At 44.2% G+C, this 15,486-nt stretch overlaps 1 protein-coding gene across 1 annotated transcript; it reads right to left on the minus strand.

Annotated features, from left to right (window-relative positions):
* Nucleotides 1-639: 639 nt before the first annotated feature.
* Nucleotides 640-10,835, minus strand: LOC110082226 (melanin-concentrating hormone receptor 1). Its single transcript, XM_020799611.3, has 2 exons — nucleotides 7,801-10,835; nucleotides 640-4,045 (listed from the first exon to the last, which is right to left on the minus strand). Exons 1-2 carry the CDS (start codon nucleotides 7,883-7,885, stop codon nucleotides 3,045-3,047), a joined length of 1,086 nt encoding a protein of 361 aa, XP_020655270.3. The 5' UTR covers nucleotides 7,886-10,835; the 3' UTR covers nucleotides 640-3,044.
* Nucleotides 10,836-15,486: the final 4,651 nt, after the last annotated feature.

Raw genomic sequence — 15,486 nt, forward strand, 5'->3', positions numbered from 1 at the left:
CTTTTCACAGATTTGTTGTTGTTTAGTCATTAAGTCATGTCCGACTCTTCGTGACCCCATGGACCGGAGCACACCAAGCCCTCCTGTCTTCCACAGCCTCCTGGAATTGGGTCAGATTCATGTTGGTTGCATCGTCCAACCATCTCATCCGCTGTCGTCCCCTTCTCCTCTTGCCTTCACTCTTTCCCAACATCAGGGTCTTTTCCAGGGAGTCTTCTCTTCTCATGAGATGGCCAAAGTATTGGAGCCTCAGCTTCAGGATCTGTCCTTCCAGTGAGCAATCAGAGTGCTCACAGATAGTGAGTGATTTATTGCTAAGCATTTTATTAAAAAGTTTTTTAAGGGTGCACGTGCAGTGGCCATGCATGACACCCAAGAACCCGATTAGAACCAAATACACCGACAGCGGCATTCCCATGGGATAAATTGATAAGGGCTGACTTGATACAATCATTTAGAAAAGGCCATGCTGGTGAAGAGGGGGAAAACAATCTGACTGGACAAGTGAATTGCTGTTACATGTGCGTCATGTGAACTGGAATTTATAAATAACCGCCAATTCAACATAATTGGGGTTCTTTTGGAACATAGGAGTACACCCTCACTCAAAACCCATTTCTTAAAAAAAGTGAAATGTAAACAACATTCGCTTTATTCGGGTATTTGTAAGCACACAGCCCAGTGATGCACAAGTTAACAGCCACAATCAATACAAAGTCAAAAGTGGAAATGCAGAAGTTGTACTATCTATTCCTTTTTCGTCACATCAGTTTATCATAAAATCAATGCTGGCATACAGAGACATGGTCCAACAGAGGTAAATAATTTCAAACAAGAGTCTCAAATGATTGATGAATCACACATTCTGTAATGAAACTTTTCTTTTTCACAGAAAGCTTTCTAGGCGGCTTCATTTGTGAAATACTTTCCCACCTACCTTTTCATTTGCCTACAAGTACTTAACAGTATATGCTCTCAAGAACATTGTAGATTCCTTGGGGCTTTTCTCTTTAGTGAAACAAGGAAGATTTTGGCTGCAGTGAAGAGAGGCTTCTGTAGTTATAGACTGGACTTCAATCCCATGTTAAGGTGAGATCAAACAGCCGTACATGTGCGCATCTGACCACACGAGAAAGGGTCGCTTTAACTGACGTGATCTCTCTTAAAGTAACCCTTCCATCTGCCAGAAAAAGCCTGGGCACTGATTGGGTTAGGTTACAGTGCATATCCCCATGTGTTGTGTGATCACTGGGAAACAGATCACACCATATACGTAGATCCACAAGTGGTCCAAATTGTAATCCTTTCACCCTCATCCCAACTTTAATCTCAAGTGGAGTAGACCAACAGAATCAATAAAGCTGACTTCAGAATCAATGAAATTTATATACTAGAATAGATCTAACCAGCCAATGAAATTTAGACTGACTTATCAAATTCCCTTTCACTCTGCAGGCAGTGACATACTGGGTTTCTACACAGGTACCAGAGAAACGGTGGAAGCTGTAGCTGCCAATGGACAAGATGCTGGTCTCACATCCGTATTCACAATTAACTACAGTGACTTCTGTTTTTTCTCTTGCATGTGAAGAAAAACACAATAGGATTCATTCCAGTGGCTCTATTCTGTGTGATTAAGTGCTGTCATATTACATCAACCTACATCAACGTGGTGGCGCTGTGGGTTAAACCGCAGAAGCCTCTGTGCTGCAGGGTCAGAAGACCAGCAGTCGTAAGATCGAATCCACGTGATGGAGTGAGCTCCCGTCGTTTTGTCCCATCTCCTCGCCAACCTAGCAGTTCGAAAGCATGCAAATGTGAGTAGATAAATAGGTACCACCTCGGTGGGAAGGTCACAGCGTTCCGTGTCTAGTCGCGCTGGCCACGTGACCATGGAAACTGTCTTCGGACAAAACGTTGGCTCTACGGCTTGGAGACGGGGATGAGCACCGTGCCCTAGAGTCGGACACAACTGGACTAAATATCAAGGGGAACCTTTATCTTATAGCAACCTTAATAGAGTTTTAAAGATAAATGGGACATGTAAGGTGTGGTTTACCAGTGCCAACCCCCTCCCCCCCTGCAGCCTTTGAACCCAGATCTCTCAAGTCCTGAGCCATCAGTCTGTTCAAAACATCACTCTGGATCTGGTTGATTAGAAGTTAATAACTGAATTTAGGCTCTGATGCAATTTAACAGCAAGGAATCGAGACCAAATCAATATTCCATTTCACTTATCTTATTACAACTCAGTGTGAATTTCTGAACATTTGCCACTATTTGTACAATAAAATTATTGCCTGAGAACCATTTGGATTCTTACGTATTTTACGGAGAGCAATAAACAATCTACAGCTTTGTTCATACCTGAGGTGACATCTTTCTTCAGCTCGATGCAGTTTAAAGTCTCTTTTTCTTGTTTGGGCTTATCGGGGGCTTCCTTTGTGTGTAAGGGCTCTGTTCCCGCTTTTTGTTCTTCCAAACTCCTTCCAGGAGAGGTTAGACAACCAGAGGGACTAAGAAGAGAATCAGATTAAAGGCATATTTAAGAGAACATCCTCAGACCTTTTTTGGGGGGGACTATAATTGTCAGAATATTCTGTGGCCACTGGCTAGGCAGTTCCAAAAAAGCATCTTTTCTAAACACAGAGTATTTTGTTCTGGACACCTTTTACAAGATCATCGGTGGGACAGAAATGCAACGGCTCCCTTGTTGTTGTTTTCCCACAACTGGCATGGAGAGATTTACCATTCTTCTACTGGAGGAAGGATGCAGAAATCATGATTAGAAGTATTTGTGAGAACAACCGTCTCCACGACTTTGTCTACTTCCCCTTTAGAACCTTCCAGAATGGTTGCAATTGTCATATTATGCGGCAGTGAATTTTGTAATATATGTGCTACGTGGAGAAAGAAGCCCTTGTATCCTCTGTGGTTAAAACTCACATGACTCCAGTCAACAGCTTCAGGAGAGCACGGAGAACATAGAAAGACCATGAACAGCTGCAGGAAGCAGGCATGGCGGGCTCAGCCCTTTGCCAGCTTCACCTGGCGGAGACAGAGACCAAGTGCAACAGAGGCTGTCCAGATTCGCTCTGTTCCCCGCGAGCACTTTTGATCCGGTTCTGAGAGAGGTCGTCTCTGACGTCAGCTGGCCGGACGGAGACGACAATCCTCCTGCAGACGTTCCGCCCAAGAAAGATGTAAATGAAAGGGTTCAGGCAGCTGTTTGCGTAACCCAAGCTGATAGCCACGTTGTAGGCATAGTAGAAAGGCAAGGTGGGTTGGTGCATGGCCAGCTGGACCAGCTGCAGGGTGTGGAAGGGGGCCCAGCAGATGAAGAAGGCCAGGCAGATGGCGATGGCAACCCGTGTGACCTTTTTGGTCCGGAAGCTGTTGCATCGCTGTCCGGTCAATGCTTGCGAGGACCTGGCCATCCTCAGCAGGATCCGCCGGTAGGCCACCGTGATGAGGGTGAAAGGGATGGCGAAAGCCAAGAAGAATTGGTAGAGGGTATACCAGTAGATGTCTCGCTGGGGATCAGGCAGGCGAATCCCGCAGCCCAGAAGCCCCCCTGGCAGGGGAATGAGTTGGGCGTACATCCACACCGGAGTGATGCTGAGGAAGGAAAGACCCCAGAGCGCACAGATGGTAAAGACGGCGACGGGGGGCTTCCGGAAACGAGCGGAAGTGAACGGATACACGGTGGCCAGATAACGGTCTATCGACATGGCAGTGAGGATGTAGGTGCTGGTGAACTGGCTGTTGGCATCCAAGGCGGTGATGATGGTGCACATAGTCTCCCCAAACTGCCAGGCCCTGTTGCCTAGCAACTGATGGATGAGGAAGGGCATGCCCAGGAGGAAGAGCAAGTCCACCATGGAGAGATTAACGATGAAGATGTCAGGGACGCTGCTGGTGGGAGTGGACTTCTTAAAGACGGTGCAGATCACGAGGCTGTTGCCAACGATGCCCACGAGACAAATGATGCCAAAGAGGATGGGCATGATAAAGGTAGAATAGGTGAAGGGGCTCAGGTCATCAGCTACCCAAAGGAAGGGAGAAAGAGATAATGAGAGAGCAAAGAGAACAAACCCGGGGACTTGAGATCCTGTTACGGTGCTACACAAAAAGCATAACTTTTGGAGGCCAAGAGTCACGTGACTCAGCATGCAGCAGATAACGTCTGCTGAGATTTCCTAACTTGAGACAATTCAACTCCAAAGGTTATGCATTCTGTGTAACAGCACAACAGGATTTCAGCCATTGAATGATTTTCATACATTGATTAAGGGCAACTTTGGATACAGGACAAATTTTCAGTAAATCCAGGTATTACAGTGGTGCCTCGCTTAACGAGCGCACCGTATAACGAAGAAATCGCATAGCGATCCTTTTTTTGGATCGCTAATGCGATCGCACAACGATGGCCCCTATGGCCGAAAATCGCTTTGCGAAGATCGGTAAGCGTTTCGCTTACCGATCTTCACAAAACGAAGCCCCGACGATCAGCTGTTCGGCGGACAAAATGGCCGCTGGAAGCTTCGTAATGGCCACGTGCAGCGTTTTCGCGCCCTCCTCTCACTTAACGAGGGCGCGAAAATGGCTGCCGGCCATAGGAAACCTCGCTGAACGGTGAGTAAAGGAGCCTTTTGGAACGCATCGTTTTGGAACGATGTTTAATGCGTTCCAATGGCTTTCCCTGTCCCGTTCAGCAATGTTTCGCTATAGCGAAGGTTAATCCGGAACGGATTAACCTTCGCTATGCGAGGCACCACTGTATTGTTTTTCTCCTGCTGACACAGGCAGTATAATCCTAACCATAGATCCATTAGCTAGAGAGTATTAAGATGGCGTGGATGCCTCTTCAACCCCCAGAAATCCCTTTCTGATGCTAGAAACCTCTTCTGCCACCTGATCTCAGCAATCTGCTGGCAGAAGAGCTACCTTAGTGCTGTGTGAGGGAGGAGTTGAGTTGCAGGAAATTCAAACACACTTGAACCCAGAGACACAACCACGCAATATTGGCCGAAAGTCAGTCCTGGGAAGTGTAGTTCCAAGCAATTTCCACTACTCCCAGGTCGGGAGTGTTTTAAGATTCAGCACAGTTTCAGCTAATCCAGGTTCAGCTCTGATGCCCCCGGACCATCTTGATTATTAGGTTCGTGCTTCAAGGCGGCTACCTGTCTGGGAACATTTATAAAAAACAGGGATTCTTTAAGACAGCAGGAAGGATTTTAAGAATGGTTTTAGCCCTGGAGTGCATGCCACAAGGTAACCAGATATGGTGGATGATTTTGGATGCTGTTTAAAAATTATTGTTTACATTTCAAGAGGAGTACTCTTTTTAGATTTTCTGCTTTCACTCTTGCAGTGCTTCAGGCTGTGTCCTAATAATACTTAAAACTGAATTCACCAAACTCAACTTTTCCCTGAATCCTATTATGGATTTCTGATGATATAAGTGTGAAGGCGTCAACTGTGGTGACAAAATGCTGCTACTTAAAGTGTTGCTGTTTGTATTCCGTGCCATAGGCCAAGTCATGTGATTTACATGTGACTAGGAATGGAATTGAGGGATGTGGTGGCGCTGTGGGCTAAACCGCAGAAGCCTGTGCTGCAGGGTCAGAAGACCAAGCAGTCGTAAGATTGAATCCACGCGACGGAGTGAGCGCCCGTCGCTTGTCCCAGCTCCCGCCAACCTAGCGGTTCGAAAGCATGCAAATGCGAGTAGATAAGTAGGTACCATCTCGGTGGGAAGGTAAACAGCGTTCTGTGTCTAAATCACACTGGCCATGTGACCACGGAAGATTGTCTTCGGACAAAACGCTGGCTCTATGGCTTGAAGAGCGGGATCAGCGCCGCCCCCTAGGGTCGAACACGACTGGACAAAAACTGTCAAGGGGAACCTTTACCTTTAGGAATGGAATTGGCAACTCACTAACTAGCAGCAATTTGGTGCCACAGTTGACACCATTACACTAACTCTTGGCATAAAGCGGCCAAAGGATTCAGGCCATTATTTGCCTGTCATCCTTGCCACAAAGGGACCCTATGGATTACAAGTCCAACCCCTGTCTAGGAGGCAATGTGGGGAATTGGACGCCCAACTTCTGGCTCCGCACCCAGATACCTAAACCACTGAGCTATCAAAGAGTTGGCTTCTCCCAAATTGTGGAAGGAACCCGATCCTGGGCCTAATGAATATATTAAACCACGGGACCTCCCGATTCATACCCTAATATAAAGATAAAGGTTGCCCTTGACAATTTTTGTCCAGTCGTGTTCGACTCTAGGGGGCGGTGCTCATCCCCGTTTCCAAGCCATAGAGCCAGCGTTTTGTCCGAAGACAATCTTCCGTGGTCACGTGGCCAGTGCGACTTAGACATGGAACGCTGTTACCTTCCCACCGAGGTAGTCCCTATTTATCTACTCGCATTTGCATGCTTTCAAACCGCTAGGTTGGCGGGAGCTGGGACAAGCGACGGGCGCTCACTCCGTCGTGTGGATTCGATCTTATGACTGCTGGTCTTCTGACCCTGCAGCACAGGCTTCTGCGGTTTAGCCCGCAGCGCCACCACGTCCCTTACCCTAATATATCACCAACTAATATCACCATTGCACCAACTTATTTATTTGCTCCATAAGTAGCCATTCCCTACAATGGAGAAATGTGTGGATTTCTAGATGTTCCTGGAACACAGTTTCCACCACCCCACTCATTAGCTGTGCTGGTTGAAGCTAATTCCCACCAAAACCTGTAAGGTATTTGCCAACTGGAACAAGCACGTTATTATTATCGCAAATGTCTTCCCACGGCCAATTCCACGAACAGTGGATCCACATGCCTGTTGGTTTGATTCTTTCAGAAGGCACTTAGCACCAGCAGAACTCAAAACATTTATGCACTTTTCCTTTTTTTGCATAAGTGCAACAGTTGTATGAAAAAAATAATGACCCTCTGGAAAAGGCTTAAGAGCACAGACTTACTCCTTAAACAATCCCCTTTGGTGTTGCTTTACAATGTAAGAAAATTGCATCGTGTCTATGGTGCTCCCATTAAAAGAAAATTCACATGTATAGGTGTGAGTGGCATAAACATTTTGTAAAAAGGCATAAACCTCAGTGTGAGACGCTGGAGGTACTATTGCTACAGAGCATCGGGGTTGCTTTGTCTTAGTTTATTTTTATATTTTATGTAAACCGCCCAGAGTAAACACGTTCTAGATGGGTGGTATATAAATCTAATAAATAAATAAAATTAAAATAAATAAAATAAATTGTTTGGATAGTAATGCACATTGCTCCACTAACTCCATGATAGGGCTAACTACCTTTTGCTGCATATAGGATCCCAGCCCTATAGTCCTGTCTTGGTGGCAGAACTGTAGTAATATACACTCATAGGATCACACATCTCTGCACAACCTAGTTACAGAACTGTACAAACTACCAGCTGTCATTCCCGTGGAGGCATATATTCCTCTGTACAGCAGCTTTGGCTGGCCAATTCCCTTTGAAGAGCTATATCTCCATAAGGACATGCATAAAGAAAAGCCACCATCATGCTCTTGAGACTTGCCTCTGCAATTAAAGAAATTTCAGAGAGAATCTACATGGAAAGTCAATACTCAAAATAAGGAAGAATACAAGGATCTTTATGCCGAAGCAGCCAAGCATGCTCAGTTTTATCCTACCTCTTATCCCCTTTGCGCCTCCAGATCTAGGAAAGGCATAATCCGAAGAGAGACCTTTATACACTTGCTAATATTCCAGCACCTCCTCATTCGATGTACTTACCAGTGTAGGAGAAGTTTCGTCCCATCTCAGAGATATTTGGGGCTGACCTGTTGATGCCAAGGGTGTGATTTCCTTGGAAATCCATCTCTAGAGAGGAGAGAGGCTAGATCCCGTTAGCGATCAGAAGATGCCACCATGCTGTTATTTTTTTGTGCGGAAGGGAGCCCGAGATCCAGAGGATGTTCTGCTGCTGCCATGCTCCTTTTCATGTGAAGCCAACAGGAGCCGTTCCTTCTGCTGTTTGGCTTCTGGAAAGCAGCTGGAAAGGGAAAAGGCACATACTTTCCCACCAGGTGATTCAGCTGACTCTCGACACCACCTTCAGGGCAGACTCCGGAGTCCAAAGAAGCAGCCAGAGGGGAGGACCATCCCTTGCAACCGATTTTTGGCACCCTCCTAGTGGCCAAAAGGTTGTCCTGGCAGCCTGGAAGCCACAATAAAGCAGAGTTTAACTTGGGCTCTCCGAGAGCTGTATAAATCAGCTCTGCTTTAGAGACAGCAGGTTATTACAGCGACACAACTGGCTCTCCCTGGAGAGCACATCAGAGCCTGGAGCACCACTTTACTGCCTTGATTTTTCAGAAGAAATAACGGTGTTATTCTGTTTCAGCACTGATGAAAGGTGGGGGAAAAAAGTCTTGCAGGAAGTGTATTTACCTGCGTTTGCAAGCTGTTGGTACCAGCTGGAGTGTCTGGGGAAAGTCAGTGACTCAAATTCAGCCCTACGAAACATGGTCGAAAAACCGAGGGATTCAAAGTCAGGGTCACATTCAAAACCTTTAAATGGATCTCAGATGGATCTGTCATTTGGGGCTTTCCTTATTTTCTTAAACTTCAAGTTTATTTCTCTCCTGTTTTTGAATGAATCGGTCACCTTTGGAAAGCTACGAGCCCAAAATGAGCCGAGGAGACCTCTCATTCGTTACCCACTGGAAGCGAAAAAAGGAGCAATAACATTTTGCAGCAAAAAAAGCTTACAGAGGCAAGAGTGGTTGGCGGGGGGGGGGCAAAACTAGACAAGACACTGATCCTGTATCTTGAAGCACTGCTCCCTCAAGTGACAAAAGACATCTGATTGTAAAAGCATGTTAAAAGTTAGATGCACAATTAATCATTAAAGCATACACGGCAGCTTCTTTTGCAGATCTGACTGTTGGGTAAAAAATGTAAGAAAGCAGATTATATTGCTGAAGAGTAAACATTGCAAGAGTAATTTCCTGAAGGGTTATTTTTATGCTAGATACCTAGGGTCACATGAATGTTTCAATTCCTGTTGTCTCCATATGATATAGACTGATACTCTGAGGACTGACTGCTCTGATCACTCCTCTTCCAGCTGTTTCCCTGGAATATCACACATCAGCCAAACCCCTGTTGCTTAGTGTAGTAAGTCACACTAGAGTAGGCCCACTGAAGCATAAGTTCCATCAAATTGGCCAACTCTAGTTGTGACTTACTTTAGCATAGTAAGTTGCATCTAGAGTAAACGCAATGGAATTGCTAAAATAAGTCATTACTCACTGATTCAGTGGGTCTACTCTACTGCAACTTACAAAGCTAAGCAACAAGATTTTATCCATTGTAGCATCCACAGTAGCTTCTAAAGGGCTATGCTGATGCATAGATTCAGTCCAGAATCCTAGAGGTCCACTATTATTAATCTTTAGGATCAGCTATAGATTAGCAAAATATGCTGGCTTCTGAGTTCCCTAGAATTCTCCATCAGTCGCCTCCGACTTATGACAACCCTGTGAATGAGTGATCTCGAAAACGTCCTGTCCTCAGCTGCCTGGCTCAGCTCTTGTAGACTCAAACCTGTGGTGTTTTTTTTGGGAGTCAATCCATCTTTTACTTGGCCTTCCTCTATTCCTGCTGCCTTCAACTTTTCCCACCATTATTGTCTTCTCCAGAGAATTCTGCCTTCCCATGATGTGCCCAAAGTAGGACATCCTCTGTTTCAATAGTTTTTCTTTCAGAGATAGTTGAGGCTTCACTTGATCTAGGATTCACTTGTTCATATTTCTGGCAGTCCAGGGTATCCACAAAACTCTCCTTCAGCACCACATTTTAGTCATCTAACCTTAATCATCTAATCTGATTTCCCTGATGCGGGAAATTATTCTACGTACTTTAAGTGGAGTTTCTGTGTCATCAAGCCTATACCCATGGCAGAGATACCTCAAGCACGGCACCTTGAAGACTAACAAGTTTTAATAGGCGTAAACTTTGATGGATCACCTATGTTGAAGTGGGCAGCCATACATCACAGCGTATGCCAAATAAAAGACAGGACGGTAGAATCTTCTTGACCAACGTGCTCCGTGTTTACCCCAGCAATCTCTGGCTTCGAGTCACACAGGGTGGAGATCATCTGTCGAAAACAACACAGATGCCTACTTATCAAAGAGGCTTGGAAGAGTCTCTTGTGCAGAAGTGCCGTGGAGAAAGGAACAGCACAAAGAACAAGCCGTTGTGTGTGCAATTCAGAAGCAAGAGGCCACTGGCAGGACCGCAAGACTCTTGATCCCATTTCCTTTCCCCCTCCCCCCTCTTATGCTGGTCTTTTGCTCCTTAATTGAATTTCACCTTGCCTTCTACCCTTAATTCTCTGTGGTCCCTCCCAGCGGCCTAAGTGACACGTGAGTTCAACTGACCGCAGCTAAAAGGTGCAAGGGATGGGAAAGATCATCACCATCTTCATCATCTCACCTGCAAAGCTGGAAGGAACCTTATGGATCATTGAGTCCAGCCTCTCTCAAGGAGGCATGGTGGGAAATCAAACTCCCAACCTCTGGCTCCACAGCCAGATGTTTAAGCCACGGAATGATCCAGCAGTTCTCTTTTAGTGAGATGCTAGAAAGTCATTGCCTGCCAGAGTAGACCAAGGATGGGGTTACACTTCTATAGTCACTTTCCTATAAATGAACTCAGTGGGACTTAGGTCTGAGAAGACATGCCTAGGGTTGTATCATTGATGGTGGAGCAAGAACATGCATAACAAGTAACCTGACCCAGAAGGAGGTGATTATTAATCAATCAATCAATCAATCAATCAATCAATCAATCAATCAATCTATCTATCTATCTATCTATCTATCTATCTATCTATCTATCTATCTATCTATCTATCTATTTATTTATTTATTTATTTATTTATTTATTTATTTATTTATTTATTTATTTATTTATTTATTTATTTAATTTATATGCCGCCCACACTACCCAAAGGTCTCTGGGCGGCTTACAGCATTTAAAATACAATAAAGATATGTAACAATTAAAATACAATTAAAATATATATAAAATTGCCATCAGACCCACAGCTAATATTATTTCAATTAAAAGCCTTCTGGAACAGGAAGGTTTTGACCTGGCGCCGAAATGTCCATCAGTGTCGGCGCCAAACGAATCTCAGTCTGGAGGGCATTCCATAGTCTGGGGGCAGCTGCCGAGAAGGCCCTTTGTCTACAAGCCATCCCTCTTACCTCCTTGAGGGACGGCTCTTTCAAAAGGGCCCCCTGGATAGATCTTAACTGCCGGGTAGGCTCATATGGAAGGAGGCGGTCCTTCAAGTATCCAGGGCCCAAGCCATTTAGGGCTTTATATGTCAAAACAAGCACTTTGAATTGGGCCCGGACAGCAACTGGTAACCAGTGTAAATTATACAGAATCGGCTTGATATGTTCCCTGGCGGCCACACCACTCACCAGCCGTGCCGCTCGATTCTAGACCAGTTGCAGTCGCCGGACCGTCTTCAAAGGCAGCCCCACGTAAAGCGCATTGCAGTAATCTATACGGGATGTTACCAGTGCATGTGTAACTGTCATGAGACTCCGCTCGTCCAGGTAGGGCCGTAGCTGGTATAGTTTCCGCAGCTGGAGGAAGGCGCCCCTGGCCACCGAATCCACCTGGGCTTCCAATGCTAGACTGGGGTCCAGGAGCAACCCCAGGCTGCGGACCCTGTCCCTTAGGGGGAGTGTAACCCCATTCAGGGCAGGGAGATGGCTCTGGTATCTTTTTCCCTTCTAAGTAACCATTACGGATGTGCTCATTATTACACTCGGGTGTTACTTAACTTCTTCAAAACTGGGATATTTCTTGTTTTGCATTGTTAGAGCTAGATAGCACATGGAGTTTCCTTCTTGATGGTTACCAGCATACCTGCAGGCAGAGCAGCCGACATTCATAGCTTCTGTGACTATGATTGTAGCTTTTTCTCCAGCATTGCCCCAAATAATTTCTCAAGGTGAAAGATCTTATTTTTCTGGTTTTGCCTAATTATGAGTTTCCAGAATAATTATTCCTGTTGAAAAGCCACAGATTCAGCACTGGCCTACTGAATTCTGGCTAAGATGAATAAGAAATATTCTTACAGTTAAAATTCTAAACGTATTGGCGGAAGAACAGTAAGGGTAAGGTCAATACATGAACTCAAACGTGTTGTTCTTTTTGAAGGCATTTTGATTGTCATATGTAACAGGGATTCGACTCCCCAAATGAAATGTGGAAGGAAATATATGTTTCCTCCTTCCTTCTAAAATTGGTCAGCACCTTTATTTAACCATGAGCCCTGTTATTCCTAAAACAGAAACTAGCGCAGAAATGAAGAATTGGGAAAAATGTAATGTCAATTGCTTATCTTTTGGTTAACATTCCTTATGTTTGTGATTGTTGTGTTATGTAAATTGAAGAAAACATAGGCATTTTACCAGGTAGATAAGCAGATGTGTGTGAGAGAAGGGGGGAAGAGGGAAATGAAATCAGTTTACTTATCATGTATGTACAGTGCTTCCTAAGGTGTGTATATGGAAGGGGGGGAGAAGGTCTGTTTCTCATATCACATGCTTTTCTTCACCTCCACATCTTTTATGTGCATTTTTTGTGTTGTGACTGGTCAATGGAAGGTAAACCAAATTTTTCTTCCCAAATCTGATTGCTGGGGCATGTACCTCTGAAGAAATCAACCAGAAGGAAAATGTTTTATTCACCGGAAATACACATTCCTTTTAATATTTACTTTGACCCTGGGATTCTGGAGCAACTGGCTCCAGATATTGGAGCAACTGCCAGATCCAAAGCACAGTTGGCTTGTTGGCCAAGCAAGGAAAGATTCCCCCCCCTTTTTTTAAAGCAACTTCTCCTCCTTCTCTTGTGGACAGTGCAAAAGAATTATGTACACCAGTTCCCAGACCCATCTTCAGTGTGTCAGGAATCAACAGACTTTAGGATCTTAAAGATTCTTGACTGCTCCTGCCCTCCCCAACATCCCATGTTGGTTCTGATGCCATCAGAACACAGTAGAATGTCTGCATCTGGAGGTCTGCAGGAGCGGCTTTTTGACTGCAGGAAAAACAATGTATGTCTATCATGGATTTCTTTCCAAACAGAACTTTTGTTTTAAATAGCGCTATGCCACATTTTAAGGCTAAACCCTTCCAAGGCAGTGTATGAATACAAAAATAAAACGGTTTCATGCTGTTCAGTTGTTCACTGCAGAGAGAACGTAGGGCATGATGGCGCTTATACATATTATAAAGCAAAGCCAAAAAAAGGAAAGCAAAACAAACACCACAATACTCCATTCCACTAAAAATGCTGTGGTTTTGAAAGAACTGTTGAAGACATTTCATAATTCAACAACACCTACAGTTCTACCACTCGTTCAGAACATTTTGTACAACAGCACCAATAGAAAATATTAGAATTCAGAAATTTAGTTCAGCCTCTCAGCTAAGAGCAGTTTGAAATAAATGGGGTGTTTTTGGAAGACAGCCTCTTGATATTTTGTCTCATTGTGTACTTGCAGTAGGTTGTCTTGCTGAAGTACCTTCGCTACCCATTCTGAAAAGGAAAAAACACGGCTTGTGTATTAAATTGTGCTCCATTATTTCATCCTGATAGCAAATGAAGGGAAACAAAAGCACCAGAGAGCTAACAAAATCCATTAGGACTGACCCTTTATTATCATAAGATTTGTACTTGCCTACAAGCTGCTCCAAATGCTTTGGTTTTGAAAAACAAAGACAAGTGTGTTAAAAACCAAAAACACTTCTTTAGCAGAATCTTCGGAGTTGCTGTATAATTGGTCTTGCTATGTTTTTACAAGAATAAGCTTCTTCTTGTGTATGCATTGCTAATATTAGAATAAATAGAAGAAAAGAGACAAAGTGAAGTGAAATCTCACCATCTTCTCCCAACAGAGCAAAATTACCAAGATGCTTCTGCCTTGGTTAGTTTAAGTTCTTGGCAAAAGGATAGAAAAGCAATTAAGGTTCATCAGTATTTTCATTTCACTGCTCTGCTCTGCCCATTTCCCCAGGCAATACAGTATTCCAGTCCTGTGCCTAATCTCAGCCACCCCTATCAAGTCTAGTGATGGAAAGGCTGGCCATCTGCCCCAAGTTATTAAAATGGAATCCTGGTTTGTTTGCGTTTTTCAAACCCTCTTTGGCCTTATTTGTATCGATGTTTGTAGTTTTTAGACTTAGCCTCTTACCAATGAGACTACAATAGCCACTTCCCCATCACCGAAGAGCTGAAATCCTGGCTGAAATCTTGTTGCTTTGCATAGTAACTCTCACTTAGAGCCAACTCCTCCATAAGTTCAAATGGATCTACCCTAGTCATGACTTACTATGCTAAGCAATGGGATTCAGCCATTGTTGCAACCCAATTGCAGAGACTGAGATGCAGTGAGGAAAACGAAGAAGTATTTGTAGTTACTTCAACAGAAATACAATCCTTCTCCCTACATCAGAGAAGACCATGATCAAGTGATAAGTGTCTGCCAGGATTAGAAATACCAAAGCCATTGGGCCAGCTTGCTAGGGGATTCCTGGAGATGAAATTCAGAAAAGCAACTTTTCCAAGCTCTGGCTGATTTATATAACTACTGTACTCTCAGTGTTGCTGGCCGCTTGCTCCCTAATAGGGACTGTACCAGACATATGCTGAAAAGAAGTCATCTGATACCTTGCTCATTCATCCAATTCATCAATCACCCCAAAACCATAGTTTTGTTGTGGCATGCAAAATAAAACTGATTAAAAACACAATTCTGATAGAAAGAAAAATGGATTAAAGCCCATTGTTTTCAATGATTGACTCTGGATTCAACTCTATGGTTCTGAAGGGACAATTTCGAACACAGATGCAAGATAAAGACAGCCAGAGTTTGAGATGCCACTATGCAGTTCTCACAATGCGGATCCACTAGGTGTTTAGAACTGGGATTGGAAACTGTAGTAAATCATTCAGCTTGCCTGGATTCTGCACGAGGAGCATGTCCAGGATTGGGCTGATTTGTCTTGGGTCTCCGTTTGAGGACACTTGGACCTTCTCTCTCCCTAAAGCTAATCAGACTGGAACAAGTGTTTACTGTCATTCACATAGTAAATTACAGTAGAGTAGGTCACTGAATCAGGCAATGAGCTTACTGTAACTGCAACTTACTCTGCCGAAGTAGGAGTCACAGAGCAGGCTCATTTGAAACAACTGAATTTATAGATGAGTTCACTCACCCAATCCCCATTGATTCAGTGGGCCTGTTCCAGTGTAATTTGTTATGCTAAGCAACAGAATTTTTGACCAGTGAGTGCTGTCGCCTGTTGCTCTATACAGAAATAAATTGAATTCAATAAATACCGGGTATTACTTGCCCCCTCCTCTCTCACTCATGCAATCAAG

The sequence above is a fragment of the Pogona vitticeps genome, chromosome 13 (assembly GCF_051106095.1).
Source record: "Pogona vitticeps strain Pit_001003342236 chromosome 13, PviZW2.1, whole genome shotgun sequence".
Classification (NCBI taxonomy): Eukaryota; Metazoa; Chordata; class Lepidosauria; order Squamata; family Agamidae; genus Pogona; species Pogona vitticeps.